Here is a 10855-nt window from a genome sequence, read left to right on the forward strand (position 1 = left end):
TTTAGGAGAAAAGGGCCACTTCATCTCGATTTGAGCTTGCCCGGAAACAACTTCAGTCTAGAATTGAACAATAACACCTTCATTCCGGGGCAGAGCTTCTTGTGGGAAATGCGGCGATCATGCAGTCGCTTCACTTTGTCCTTGTAAATCCTTGCATTCTCATACGCCTCATTGCGTAGTTCATCCAATTCCTCCATTTGCAGCGTGCGCTGCTTCACGGTAGAGTCCAAATCATAATTAGCAGCCTTGATTGCCAGTATGCTTTGTGCTCAATCTCCACCGGCAGATGACAAGCCATGCCATAAACGAGGACTCATCCCAAGCACGCCCTTGAAGGCAGTTCTGTACGCCCAGAGTGCATCATTCAGCTTTGCAGACCAATCCTTGCGCGAGGGCTGCACTGTCTTCTCTAGAATGCCTTTGATATGCCGATTGCTTGTCTCAGCTTGCCCAGAGGTCTGCGGGTGATATGGTGTTGCCACCTTGTGCGTGATTCCATTCTTTTTCATGAGCTTTGCAAACAACTTGTTGCAAAAGTTCTTGCCTCCATCGCTAATGATAGCTCTGGGAAGTCTCAATCTACAAAGAATGTTCTCTTTTGCACAAACTTAAGCACAACATTAGCATCACATGGCCGCGTGGGAATAGCTTCAACCCATTTGGACACATAATCTACAGCAAGCAAGATATATTGAAACCTATGCGAAGTAGGAAATGGCCCCATGAAATCGATGCCCCATACATCAAAAATTTCGACAATTAGTATGCTCTGGATGGGCATCTCATTCCTTCGGCCGAGATTTCCTACTCTCTGGCACCTATCGCACGCAAGAGTAAACATATGTGCATCTTTAAAAATGGAGGGCCAGAACAAACCTGATTGAAGAACTTTGTGCGCTGTCTTCTGTCACCCAAAATGTCCACCACAATGATCTTCGTGGCACATTTTCAGAACTTGCTGCTGCTCCTCTGCCGGCACACACCGTCGAATGACTTCATCCTTTCCAAGCTTGGAAAGGTGAGGAATCTCCCAATAATAGTGACTGCACAGAGCTATAAACCTCTTCCTCTGCTGCGACGTCAGCTCTGGTCTGACTACTCCACAAGCCAAAAAGTTAACAATATCTGCATACCAATGCACATTGCTCGCAGAGCTGTTAGCTCTAGCTAAGTCTCCAGCTCTGGCAAGGCTGTCAGCGCTGGCTACGTCTCCAACTCTGGCAAGGCTGTCAGCTCTGGCTAAGTCTCCAGCTCTGGCAAGGCTTCCAGCTCTGACAAGGCTACCAGCTCTGGCTAAGTCTCTAGCTCTGGCAAGGCTACCAGCTCTAGCTAAGTCTCCAGCTCTGGCGGAGGTCAGTTCATAAGCAAACTCAAAAGGAAAAGAATCAGGAATAGTATTATGACCAGAGTTAATCAAGTTATTATGCATGCGTGAAAGATGGTCGGCCACATGATTTTCACTCCATTTTCTATCCTTTATCTCAATATCGAACTCTTGCAACAATAAGATCCAACGAATCAGACGTGGCTTAGCTTGTGTCTTAGTCATCAAATATCTCAAAGCAGCATGATAAGACCCTATTTATAGACTTCAGTCCAACCATAATTACCATCAAACTCGGCCTTGCAAAATTGGACTCTTAAAGATAAGCATCGTGAAATCAAAGGAAAGTCCAGTTGGCAGCGTGCTCTGCAAGTAACCCGGTAGCTCTGGCGAGAAATCGCCAGCTCTGGAAACGTAAGCGGCTCTGGAAAGGTATGCCAGAGCTGGAAGTCAGCTCTGGCGAGTCTTCCCAGCTCTGGCGAGACAAGGCAGATCTAGAAGTCACCTCTGGAATTGTGTTTACTCTGGCGCATAAAGTCAGCTCTGGTGACTGAGTTCAGCTCTGTCGAGTTTAGCTCTGCTCTATTAAGTTTGTTCTGCTCTGGAGATGGTCAGCTCTGACTATGGAAGTCAGCTCTGTTCTGGCGCAGCTTCTCTGCTCTGCTTTGGCACAACTTCTCAGCTCTGCTCTGGCACGGACTTTTAGCTCTGAACACCATTTTACGCCTAAGTACGTAATTCTAACCCAAAATCTCCAACATCACACTCTTCCATCTATAAAATCAGAATCTCCCGCAAAGCATAAAACAAACCCATAAACGCACCAATTTCCAGGATATTTATCTCAAAATAAACACATGCAAACCCCCAAAATACAAACAATTAAGCATAAATCAACACCCCACACTTATCATTTTGCTTGTCCTCATCAAAATCAGTATGAATCCTAGGAAGAGAGTGTTTCAACGATGCTTATTTCATCCAAACATTTAACAAGTCAATTCAAAAATTTTCAATCAACACACATCTCTCGATCATGCAAGTAACTAAAGTTTACGAAGCAACAAAACAGTAATGCAAGTAATTCGATTAGACCCAATTCTCTGCTAGAAGTGAATTCCCTAATGTGATCGCCTTCATAATTAATATCTCCATTTTTCACACTTTGTGTGCTTAATCACGTAAATTTCAACATTTGAGCCATAATTCATGAAATAAAACCATTTGGATGTAATCTAAAGTCTTTTCACGTGGTTTCTCATGCTCATAGTTAAACTAGAGGAGCAAAGACTCAGAGCTATCATTTTCAGAGCTGGCCAGATGTTTCAGAGCTGGCTTTTTCAGATCTGGCAATTCGTCCAGCATTTTAAACATTTCACAGATAAGGATACGATCGTAGGCAATCACAATGACAACACTCATTCTAGCATCTACCGGACAAATGATCACGTTTTACTTACTTACAATCATGTTGCAACAAAACTCATAATTCTTTGCACAAACAAGAAACATATATCAAGAGCAAAACAAGAATAACCACCAAACAATCACAAATCCAAAAATCACATCGAAAACCATCTTCTCTTCCATAAATTCATAAAAAAATTGCAAGTATCCGAGCAAGCTAAAAATAAAGGGACCAATCGCCCAATTGAAAGCATGCAACAAAACAAGACACCCCCCACACTTAAAGAATGTCATGTCCTCAGGGCACAAGATAAAAAGAGTTAGAAGACGTCCCTGATCATGGGCGATGAAAAACAGACGCGCTGTGAGGGCAGCGAAATGTCGGGTTTGCGGCCTTTGGCAGAGTAGAAATGTCAGCGCTGTCCTTTTCACAGTGGAATTTTAGATCTATCACTGGACTTTTCAGCGCTGACATTCTTCAGCCCAGCGGCAGAGTCAGAGTAGAATTGCAGCGGCCTCCTACCAAGCGCTAGTTTTAAAGTCGCCAGCCCAACTTCAGCTCTGATCCTCAGCCTGGATTGTGCAGAGCTTGAAACTCCACCACCATCGGCAGGCTCTAATGCTCATAGTACGGCTTCACGCGATGGCCGTTTACTCTTAAGCTCTCCTTCGTATGTTCGTTGTACAGCTCGACTGCACCATGGTCAAATACCTCATTTAGGAGAAAAGGGCCACTTCATCTCGATTTGAGCTTGCCCGGAAACAACTTCAGTCTAGAATTGAACAATAACACCTTCATTCCGGGGCAGAGCTTCTTGTGGGAAATGCGGCGATCATGCAGTCGCTTCACTTTGTCCTTGTAAATCCTTGCATTCTCATACGCCTCATTGCGTAGTTCATCCAATTCTTCCATTTGCAGCGTGCGCTGCTTCACAGTAGAGTCCAAATCATAATTAGCAGCCTTGATTGCCAGTATGCTTTGTGCTCAATCTCCACCGGCAGATGACAAGCCTTGCCATAAACGAGGACTCATCCCAAGCATGCCCTTGAAGGCAGTTCTGTACGCCTAGAGTGCATCATTCAGCTTTGCAGACCAATCCTTGCGCGAGGGCTGCAATGTCTTCTCTAGAATGCCTTTGATATGCCGATTGCTTATCTCAGCTTGCCCAGAGGTCTGTGGGTGATATGGTGTTGCCACCTTGTGCGTGATTCCATTCTTCTTCATGAGCTTTGCAAACAACTTGTTGCAAAAGTTCTTGCCTCCATCGCTAATGATAGCTCTGGGAAGTCTGAATCTACAAAGAATGTTCTCTTTTGCACAAACTTAAGCACAACATTAGCATCACATGGCCGCGTGGGAATAGCTTCAACCCATTTGGACACATAATCTACAGCAAGCAAGATATATTGAAACCCATGCGAAGTAGGAAATGGCCCATGAAATCGATGCCCCATACATCAAAAATTTCGACAATTAGTATGCTCTGGATGGGCATCTCATTCCTTCGGCCGAGATTTCCTACTCTCTGGCACCTATCGCACGCAAGAGTAAACATATGTGCATCTTTAAAAATGGAGTGCCAAAACAAACCTGATTGAAGAACTTTGTGCGCTGTCTTCTGTCACCCAAAATGTCCACCACAATGATTTTCGTGGCACATTTTCAGAACTTGCTGCTGCTCCTCTGCCGGCACACACCGTCGAATGACTTCATCCTTTCCAAGCTTGAAAAGGTAAGGAATCTCCCAATAATAGTGACTGCACAGAGCTAAAAACCGCTTCCTCTCCTGCGACGTCAGCTCTGGTCTGACTACTCCACAAGCCAAAAAGTTAACAATATCTGCATACTAAGGCACATTGCTCGCAGAGCTGTCAGCTCTAGCTAAGTCTCCAGCTCTGGCAAGGCTATCAGCGCTGGCTACGTCTCCAACTCTGGCAAGGCTGTCAGCTCTGGCTAAGTCTCCAGCTCTGGCTAAGTCTCTAGCTCTGGCGAGGCTACCAGCTCTGGCTAAGTCTCTAGCTCTGGCAAGGCTACCAGCTCTGGCTAAGTCTCCAGCTCTGGCGGAGGTCAGTTCATACGCAAACTCAAAAGGAAAAGAATCAAGAATAGTATTATGACCAGAGTTAATCAAGTTATTATCCATGCGTGAAATTTGGTCGGCCACATGATTTTCACTCCCTTTTCTATCCTTTATCTCAACATCGAACTCTTGCAATAATCACTACTACAAAAGTTTACATACATAACAGTGCATAGATAACGGTTTTTTTCAAAAACCGTTATGTATGAGCGCAGTTTTTGGAATAGATAACGGTTTTGCAAAAATCCGTTATCTATGTAGTGTTGTCTATATGCATAGATAACGGTTTCAATTAATTCATTATGTTTTTGCATTATCTATTAGTTACATACATAACGGTATTACAAACCGTTAAGCCGACCGTTATCTATGTGCGTATTTTTGAACTCTTAGATAACGATTATTGAAACCGTTAAGTAAAAGTGTTATGTATGCTATTATTTCATTTAATTTTTTATTTTCATAATTAATTTATTAATTAAATAATTTAAAAATATTGTATAATTCTATCTCTCATCTCTTCCCCAAATCTCTCTCTCTCTTCGCGATCTCTCACTCTTTGAGAGATAGTCGCCGCCGCTGCCGAGGCAAGTTCCGGCGAATGGTAGCTATTCGCGCTCTTCCGGCGACATCGGTCGCCGCGACCTCGCCTCTCCATTTTCCTCTAACATATAGCTAGGGCAAAGGTTGAGCCCTAGTTCTTCTCGCCCCCACCCACCCTGCATCACGTCGCCTCTGACGCCACTCTTCTCGCAGCAGCAGATCGGGCGGCGGAGCACCCTTCTCCCCTCCACCGAGCACGAGCAGACCACCCCTCTCCTCCACCGACGCCACTTTTATTGCAGCAGCAGCAGCAGCAGATCGGGCTTTTTGCTTCTTCGTCTGCCACTTACCGCACCCGTCTCTCTTTATCCATCCGTTAGCCCTAGCAGCTGCCGCCGGTCGAGCTCTCAATCGCAAACCCTAGGAGCCGCCGCTGCCGCCTTCTACAATAGCCACCACCAAGGTAGAATCCCTAATTATACATCCCTTGCGCAAATCTCATTCCAAATCCCTAATTTTTGAACTTTGTTGGTAACAATATGATTAAGATTAGGGCTTTTGCTCGAATTTTTTAAATTATCTGAAGCTATTTTGCTCAAATTTTTTAATTTTGTGAAGCTATTTTGCTCAAGTTTTTGAATTATCTCTCTGTTATTGGATTATCCTCAATTGTAAGAATGAAACACATTCTCATACATAATTCTCCAACGGTTATTGGATTATCTCTCACATTCTCTATTGTTTGTTTGCTAGGGGATTATCTCTCACATTCTCTATTCAACAATATAGAATGAATTTTGAGCGTGCGCAGGCTGAGATTGCTAAGATACGAGAACTGGATGATGACGAGGATGAGAACACTGATACTTCTGCTGAGAATTTTGGAGATTGATGCAGGTAATTTTTCAGCTCAACATATGAGTGGTTATGGCAGCTTAATGCTCTTAGTTGACTTGGTGAATTTGCCTTTTTGGTTGTTTGTGGTGGCCTTTGAGTTATATTACATATGGTTGTGGTTCTACTTCTTGATGAATGAAGATTTTAAGGTGAAAACTATTGGCTTTGTAAGAGATTTCTTGTTAGAAAGTTTTTCAGACACGTCTTGAGTTATGACAATGCTATTTAAATCTCCTTTAGACTTAGAAATATGCTTTCTCTGTTATTGTTGCTTATCTTGAGGAATTCATCTTAATATTGATGCTATTTCCTGAGTTCACAAATTTTATTTCTTATAAATGTTCACCATATTAGCTTGTGCATGTATCCATTGTTTCAAAGTAGAGAGAATTCTGTAAATTTTATTTCTTATAAATGTTCACCATATTAGCTAGAGTTTTTTTGTTTATGATGCGCTAATTCAATGATCAATTTAGCTCCTTTATCGCGCCCTATTTTCTCTCTCTGCTTAATTTTCTCCGTCTCTCTCTAAATTATGAGGTCCGAATGCAGTTTGAGGGACCTGCACCAGCATACTTCTTTCTGGAACGTTTCTCTCCTTTAATTTTTGATTACTTTGGAATGTTATACCGTTAGTGATGGAGAATTAGTGGTGTGTGTTGAAGAAGTTAATTGTGTTTGTTCATGATTCTCGATCCGTTTTCTCGATTTTGGTTTAATTGTTTCATTAAACTTTATATCTGATATGGTGTATGATGCATTCAATGGTATTTTTGTTTTCTGATATCATTTCCCCATATCATGTAGCTCATTTCCAGATCAGTTTGCTCAATTGAATAAACATGTGAATGGTGTTTTTTCGTAATTATTTTTTTTTAAAAAAATTGTGGTCTTTGTTCTAGTTTGTTCCAGGAATGGATGAGGTCAAGAAGGCTAAGAATGACATTGCATCAGCCTCAGCTTTTGTCAACGAGGGGATTCAAGATGAGCTTGTAGCATATGCCTTGAGTCCTTTAAAGGCTACAAAAATACACATATTATCATAATCTCTTATGGGCATCTCTGAATTAGAACTGCATTTTTCTGTTTTTTGTATTTTGTTTTCTTGGGGTGTAATTTTCATTTCACTGGATGGTATAGGTGCTAAACCGGATTGCTGGACTGGACAAGAAATCATGATTTCCTAAAAGTTTTGAATAAGTGAATTTGGGCATTCTTGAGGTAAGATAGCTAAATGTTTGATGCTTATGTAATTGAACTCTTGGGAGTGTGGAATGTGATTATATGATAGAAATTGGGGGATGTTGAGCATGTTACTATGTGTTGAGCCAATTTTGATTTATGAATAAGGGAAGACCGACTTTTAGTATTGAGTGGAGAAGTTGTGGTGATTGGTTGTGTTAGAACTTGGCTTTCTTGGTGTTGATGTGTTAAATTTCAAGCTAAAGCATGCTAATGTGTAGTAAGATGATGTATTTGAGTTCCTATAGCTTTTATTTGGCCAAAATATGAGTTATATGTTGAGTTTCAACAGAAACTGTATTGCTGTCAAGTTTGGCTGGACGAACCAGTGTCTTGTGAGGGATTTTCGAGAGTGTTCCTGTTGTCCAAATAACTTGAAATTTTTACTGTAATAACTTCAACATGAGTAGGAGGTTTCTACAAAATTTCAGCTAAATTGGACACCGTTAGATATGTCAAACAATTTTCTTAAAAGTACTGCACGAAGCAGAAAGGTTCTGTGGCAGATTCTGCATTTTGTGAGATAATTTCTTATACACTTGAGATATTGTATTTTTGTAACTTTGTAATAAATATAGACTTTAATAGCTTTCTAAAAAGGTAAAGCTTGTATTTTTCTTTGAAGAGGTTGATTTTATATGATTTTTCAAAGTTGAGATTCATATATAATTACATATTTGAGATTTCTTACTTGAGAAAGTTATGAATAGAATTACTCAAGGGACTTAATATTTGTTTGCTCTACTTTTCTTCATCTTTTTCTCAAATTTAATCCAAGTATTCTTTTTCTTGTTCTAAGTTTCGAAATGGAATTTGTTGTGCTGGGGCACCTGCTGCTGTTTTGAGCAAGGTGCTTAAAGATAAAGAGGTAAGCTATATCCCATTTGTGCTTTTTGTCCTATAGAACAAGATATAAGCTATACTAACTTTATGTGCTATGATTATCTTAGCTTTCGAGTGGGAGAGTTACCTTCATGTAATGCTCACTTTCAAGTACACAAAAAAGCAGAAAATCTTGCACGATTTGTGTTGTTTAGAGAGCTGTAGTTGATTCCAGCAAGAATATTATTCAATTATAAAACTCTATTTTGGTTTTGCTCCCCTAGGGGCTGCCTCAGGTTTTACTATGCCGAGTTGGATTTATCAAGGAAGCACTTCTTTTTCCCGCTGTTAAAAGTGGAGATGAAAAAGTGATAGGAGGACTTGCATGCTTGATGTCGGAAATTGGTCAAGCTGTGGGTATCTTTTTACACTTCATGTATTGTTTACTATACTTCTGTCCTGTTAACTTCTGCTATGTTTTGGAAACTTTTATAATCCTAACTATGAAACTAATTCTTGATCTTTTCTTTCTTTTTTGAAAGTTCTACAAGCAAACTGCTTTGGGAAAATTGTAGACTCATACTTGGCGCCCGTGGCGATGCTTTTGAGCATGAGGCAACTAGAAGAATGCGTAATGAATTTATGGTAGCTTGGGATGGCTTGAGGTCAAAAGACAACCAGAGAATCATAGCAGGTTGATTAACTAGTTCTTGAGGACTTGGTGCTAGAAACATTGTATGATAGATTTTTGTTTTAGCTATAAGGTAGTTGGTATTTTCAATTTTGAATCGGAATATGCAATGATGATGTATACTTGATATTTGGTTCATTTGTATAATAATGTATGCATATTTTGGATGATATATAATATTGTTATTGTTGATATTATCATTTTGTCGTTGTATAAAAAGTGAAAAATTTAAAAATATACTACAATTATAAAAAATGCAAAAAACTGTTATAAAAAATGCAAAAAATCGTTATGTATTCTAATCAAAGATAACGGTTAAAATCGTTATAAAAAGTGCAAAAATCGTTATAAAAAGTGCAAACAACCGTTATAAAAAGTGCAAAAAATCGTTATGTATTCTATTAAAGATAACGGTAAAAACCGTTATAAAAAGTGCAAAAAACTGTTAACTATGATTAAAAAAAATAAAAAAAAAATCTAATACATAACGGTAAAATTTTAATACATAACGGTGAAAAACCGTTATGTATAACCTTTATAGATAACGGATGCGTACTGTTATGTATGAGCATCGTACCATTATCTATGCTACTTTACATAACGGTTTTTAATCGTTGTCTATGATACGTATCATAGATAACACCACTATACACAACGATTTTTTTGCTCATAGATAACGGAAAAAATCCGTTATCTATGAGCGTTTTTCTAGTAGTGAATAAGATCCAACGAATCAGACGTGGCTTAGCTTGTGTCTTAGTCATCAAATATCTCAAAGCAGCATGATAAGACCCTATTTATAGACTTCATTCCAACCATAATTACCATCAAACTCGGCCTTGCAAAATTGGACTCTTAAAGATAAGCATCGTGAAATCAAAGGAAAGTCCAGCTGGCAGCGTGCTCTGCAAGTAACGCGGTAGCTTTGGCGAGAAATCGCCAGCTCTGGAAACGTAAGCGGCTCTGGAAAGGTATGCCAGAGCTGGAAGTCAGTGACTCAACCTAAACACCTCTAGATTGACTTGCAATAGAACAAGGACATCCTAGCAGTGATAAGCTAACCCAAAGTCGTCTCTCAAGGAAGATCTTTAAAGGCAATTAATTATGTCACACGAAAACTGTAAACTAAGGATTATTAAACTAAAACATGGAAAATAAATTAACGTGAAATTAAACTTAACTAAAACTTTAATCTTTAAATTATCTAGGCGAAAAACTATAAAACCCTAGGCAAGATTTAAACGTACAAAAGTAAAGGAACTAGGAATTTAAATACTTATAATTTAAAAGCTTCTAATCTAATCTAACTAGGCAGAAACCAAAGTGCATAATTTAAAGAAAGCATCATAAAAAAGCATAAGTAAATTTGCAGAATTTAAAGAAAGCCTAAGTAAAAGCAAATAAATAAACTTGATTAAAGAAATACCGTAAATTCGTCTCGAGAAGTAATCTGTCACGTAATCACAACTCTAAACCAAAACTAATCTAAAACATGAATTGAAAGAACATAAATCGAAACTAACTAAGAAAGCAATAAAAACCTAACTTTGGCTAACTAGGCGTGAACTCAAAATTCGGGCAAAAGACGTTCGTTTTTCAATGCAAAACAAAGCCCTATTTATAGACTTCTCCTCAAAAGTTGCCATCCAAAGCTAGACTCCTAAAGGCAATAGAATCGTGTATGATAAGGTAACTCCAGCTGGCGTGTTCTTCAAGTAATCTCCACCTGCCGAGAATCATCAATTCTGCACGATCAGCTCTGAAAAGGGCAGTGCAGGGCTAAAAGTCAGCCCTAGCGGTCAAGGCAGAACTGGAAGTCAGCTCTGGAATTTTAGCTCTGGCGAAAGT

The 10855-nt window shown here is 39.7% G+C and overlaps 1 protein-coding gene and 1 long non-coding RNA gene across 4 annotated transcripts; one reads left to right on the forward strand and one right to left on the reverse strand.

Moving 5' to 3' along the window:
• Nucleotides 1-269: 269 nt before the first annotated feature.
• LOC131002937 (uncharacterized) lies at nucleotides 270-1549 on the reverse strand. Its single transcript, XM_057929429.1, has 4 exons — nucleotides 1062-1549; nucleotides 877-969; nucleotides 699-818; nucleotides 270-579 (listed from the first exon to the last, which is right to left on the reverse strand). The coding sequence occupies exons 1-4, from the start codon at nucleotides 1547-1549 to the stop codon at nucleotides 270-272; spliced, it is 1011 nt and encodes a 336-aa protein (XP_057785412.1).
• Nucleotides 1550-5034: 3485 nt separating this feature from the next.
• On the forward strand, nucleotides 5035-9184 carry LOC131002924 (uncharacterized). 3 transcript variants are annotated; one of them, XR_009094466.1, is made up of 6 exons: nucleotides 5035-5818; nucleotides 6167-6252; nucleotides 7155-7473; nucleotides 8294-8362; nucleotides 8601-8729; nucleotides 8859-9182. It is a non-coding gene; the product is annotated as an uncharacterized LOC131002924 (long non-coding RNA). The 3 variants fall into 3 exon arrangements; XR_009094467.1 differs by lacking the exon at nucleotides 5035-5818 and having other exon boundaries at nucleotides 5850-6252; nucleotides 8601-8752; nucleotides 8859-9184; XR_009094465.1 differs by lacking the exon at nucleotides 5035-5818 and having other exon boundaries at nucleotides 5858-6252; nucleotides 8859-9181.
• The last annotated feature ends 1671 nt before the right edge of the window (nucleotides 9185-10855 follow it).

The sequence above is a fragment of the Salvia miltiorrhiza genome, unplaced genomic scaffold (genome assembly GCF_028751815.1).
Source record: "Salvia miltiorrhiza cultivar Shanhuang (shh) unplaced genomic scaffold, IMPLAD_Smil_shh fragScaff_scaffold_39, whole genome shotgun sequence".
Taxonomy (NCBI): Eukaryota; Viridiplantae; Streptophyta; class Magnoliopsida; order Lamiales; family Lamiaceae; genus Salvia; species Salvia miltiorrhiza.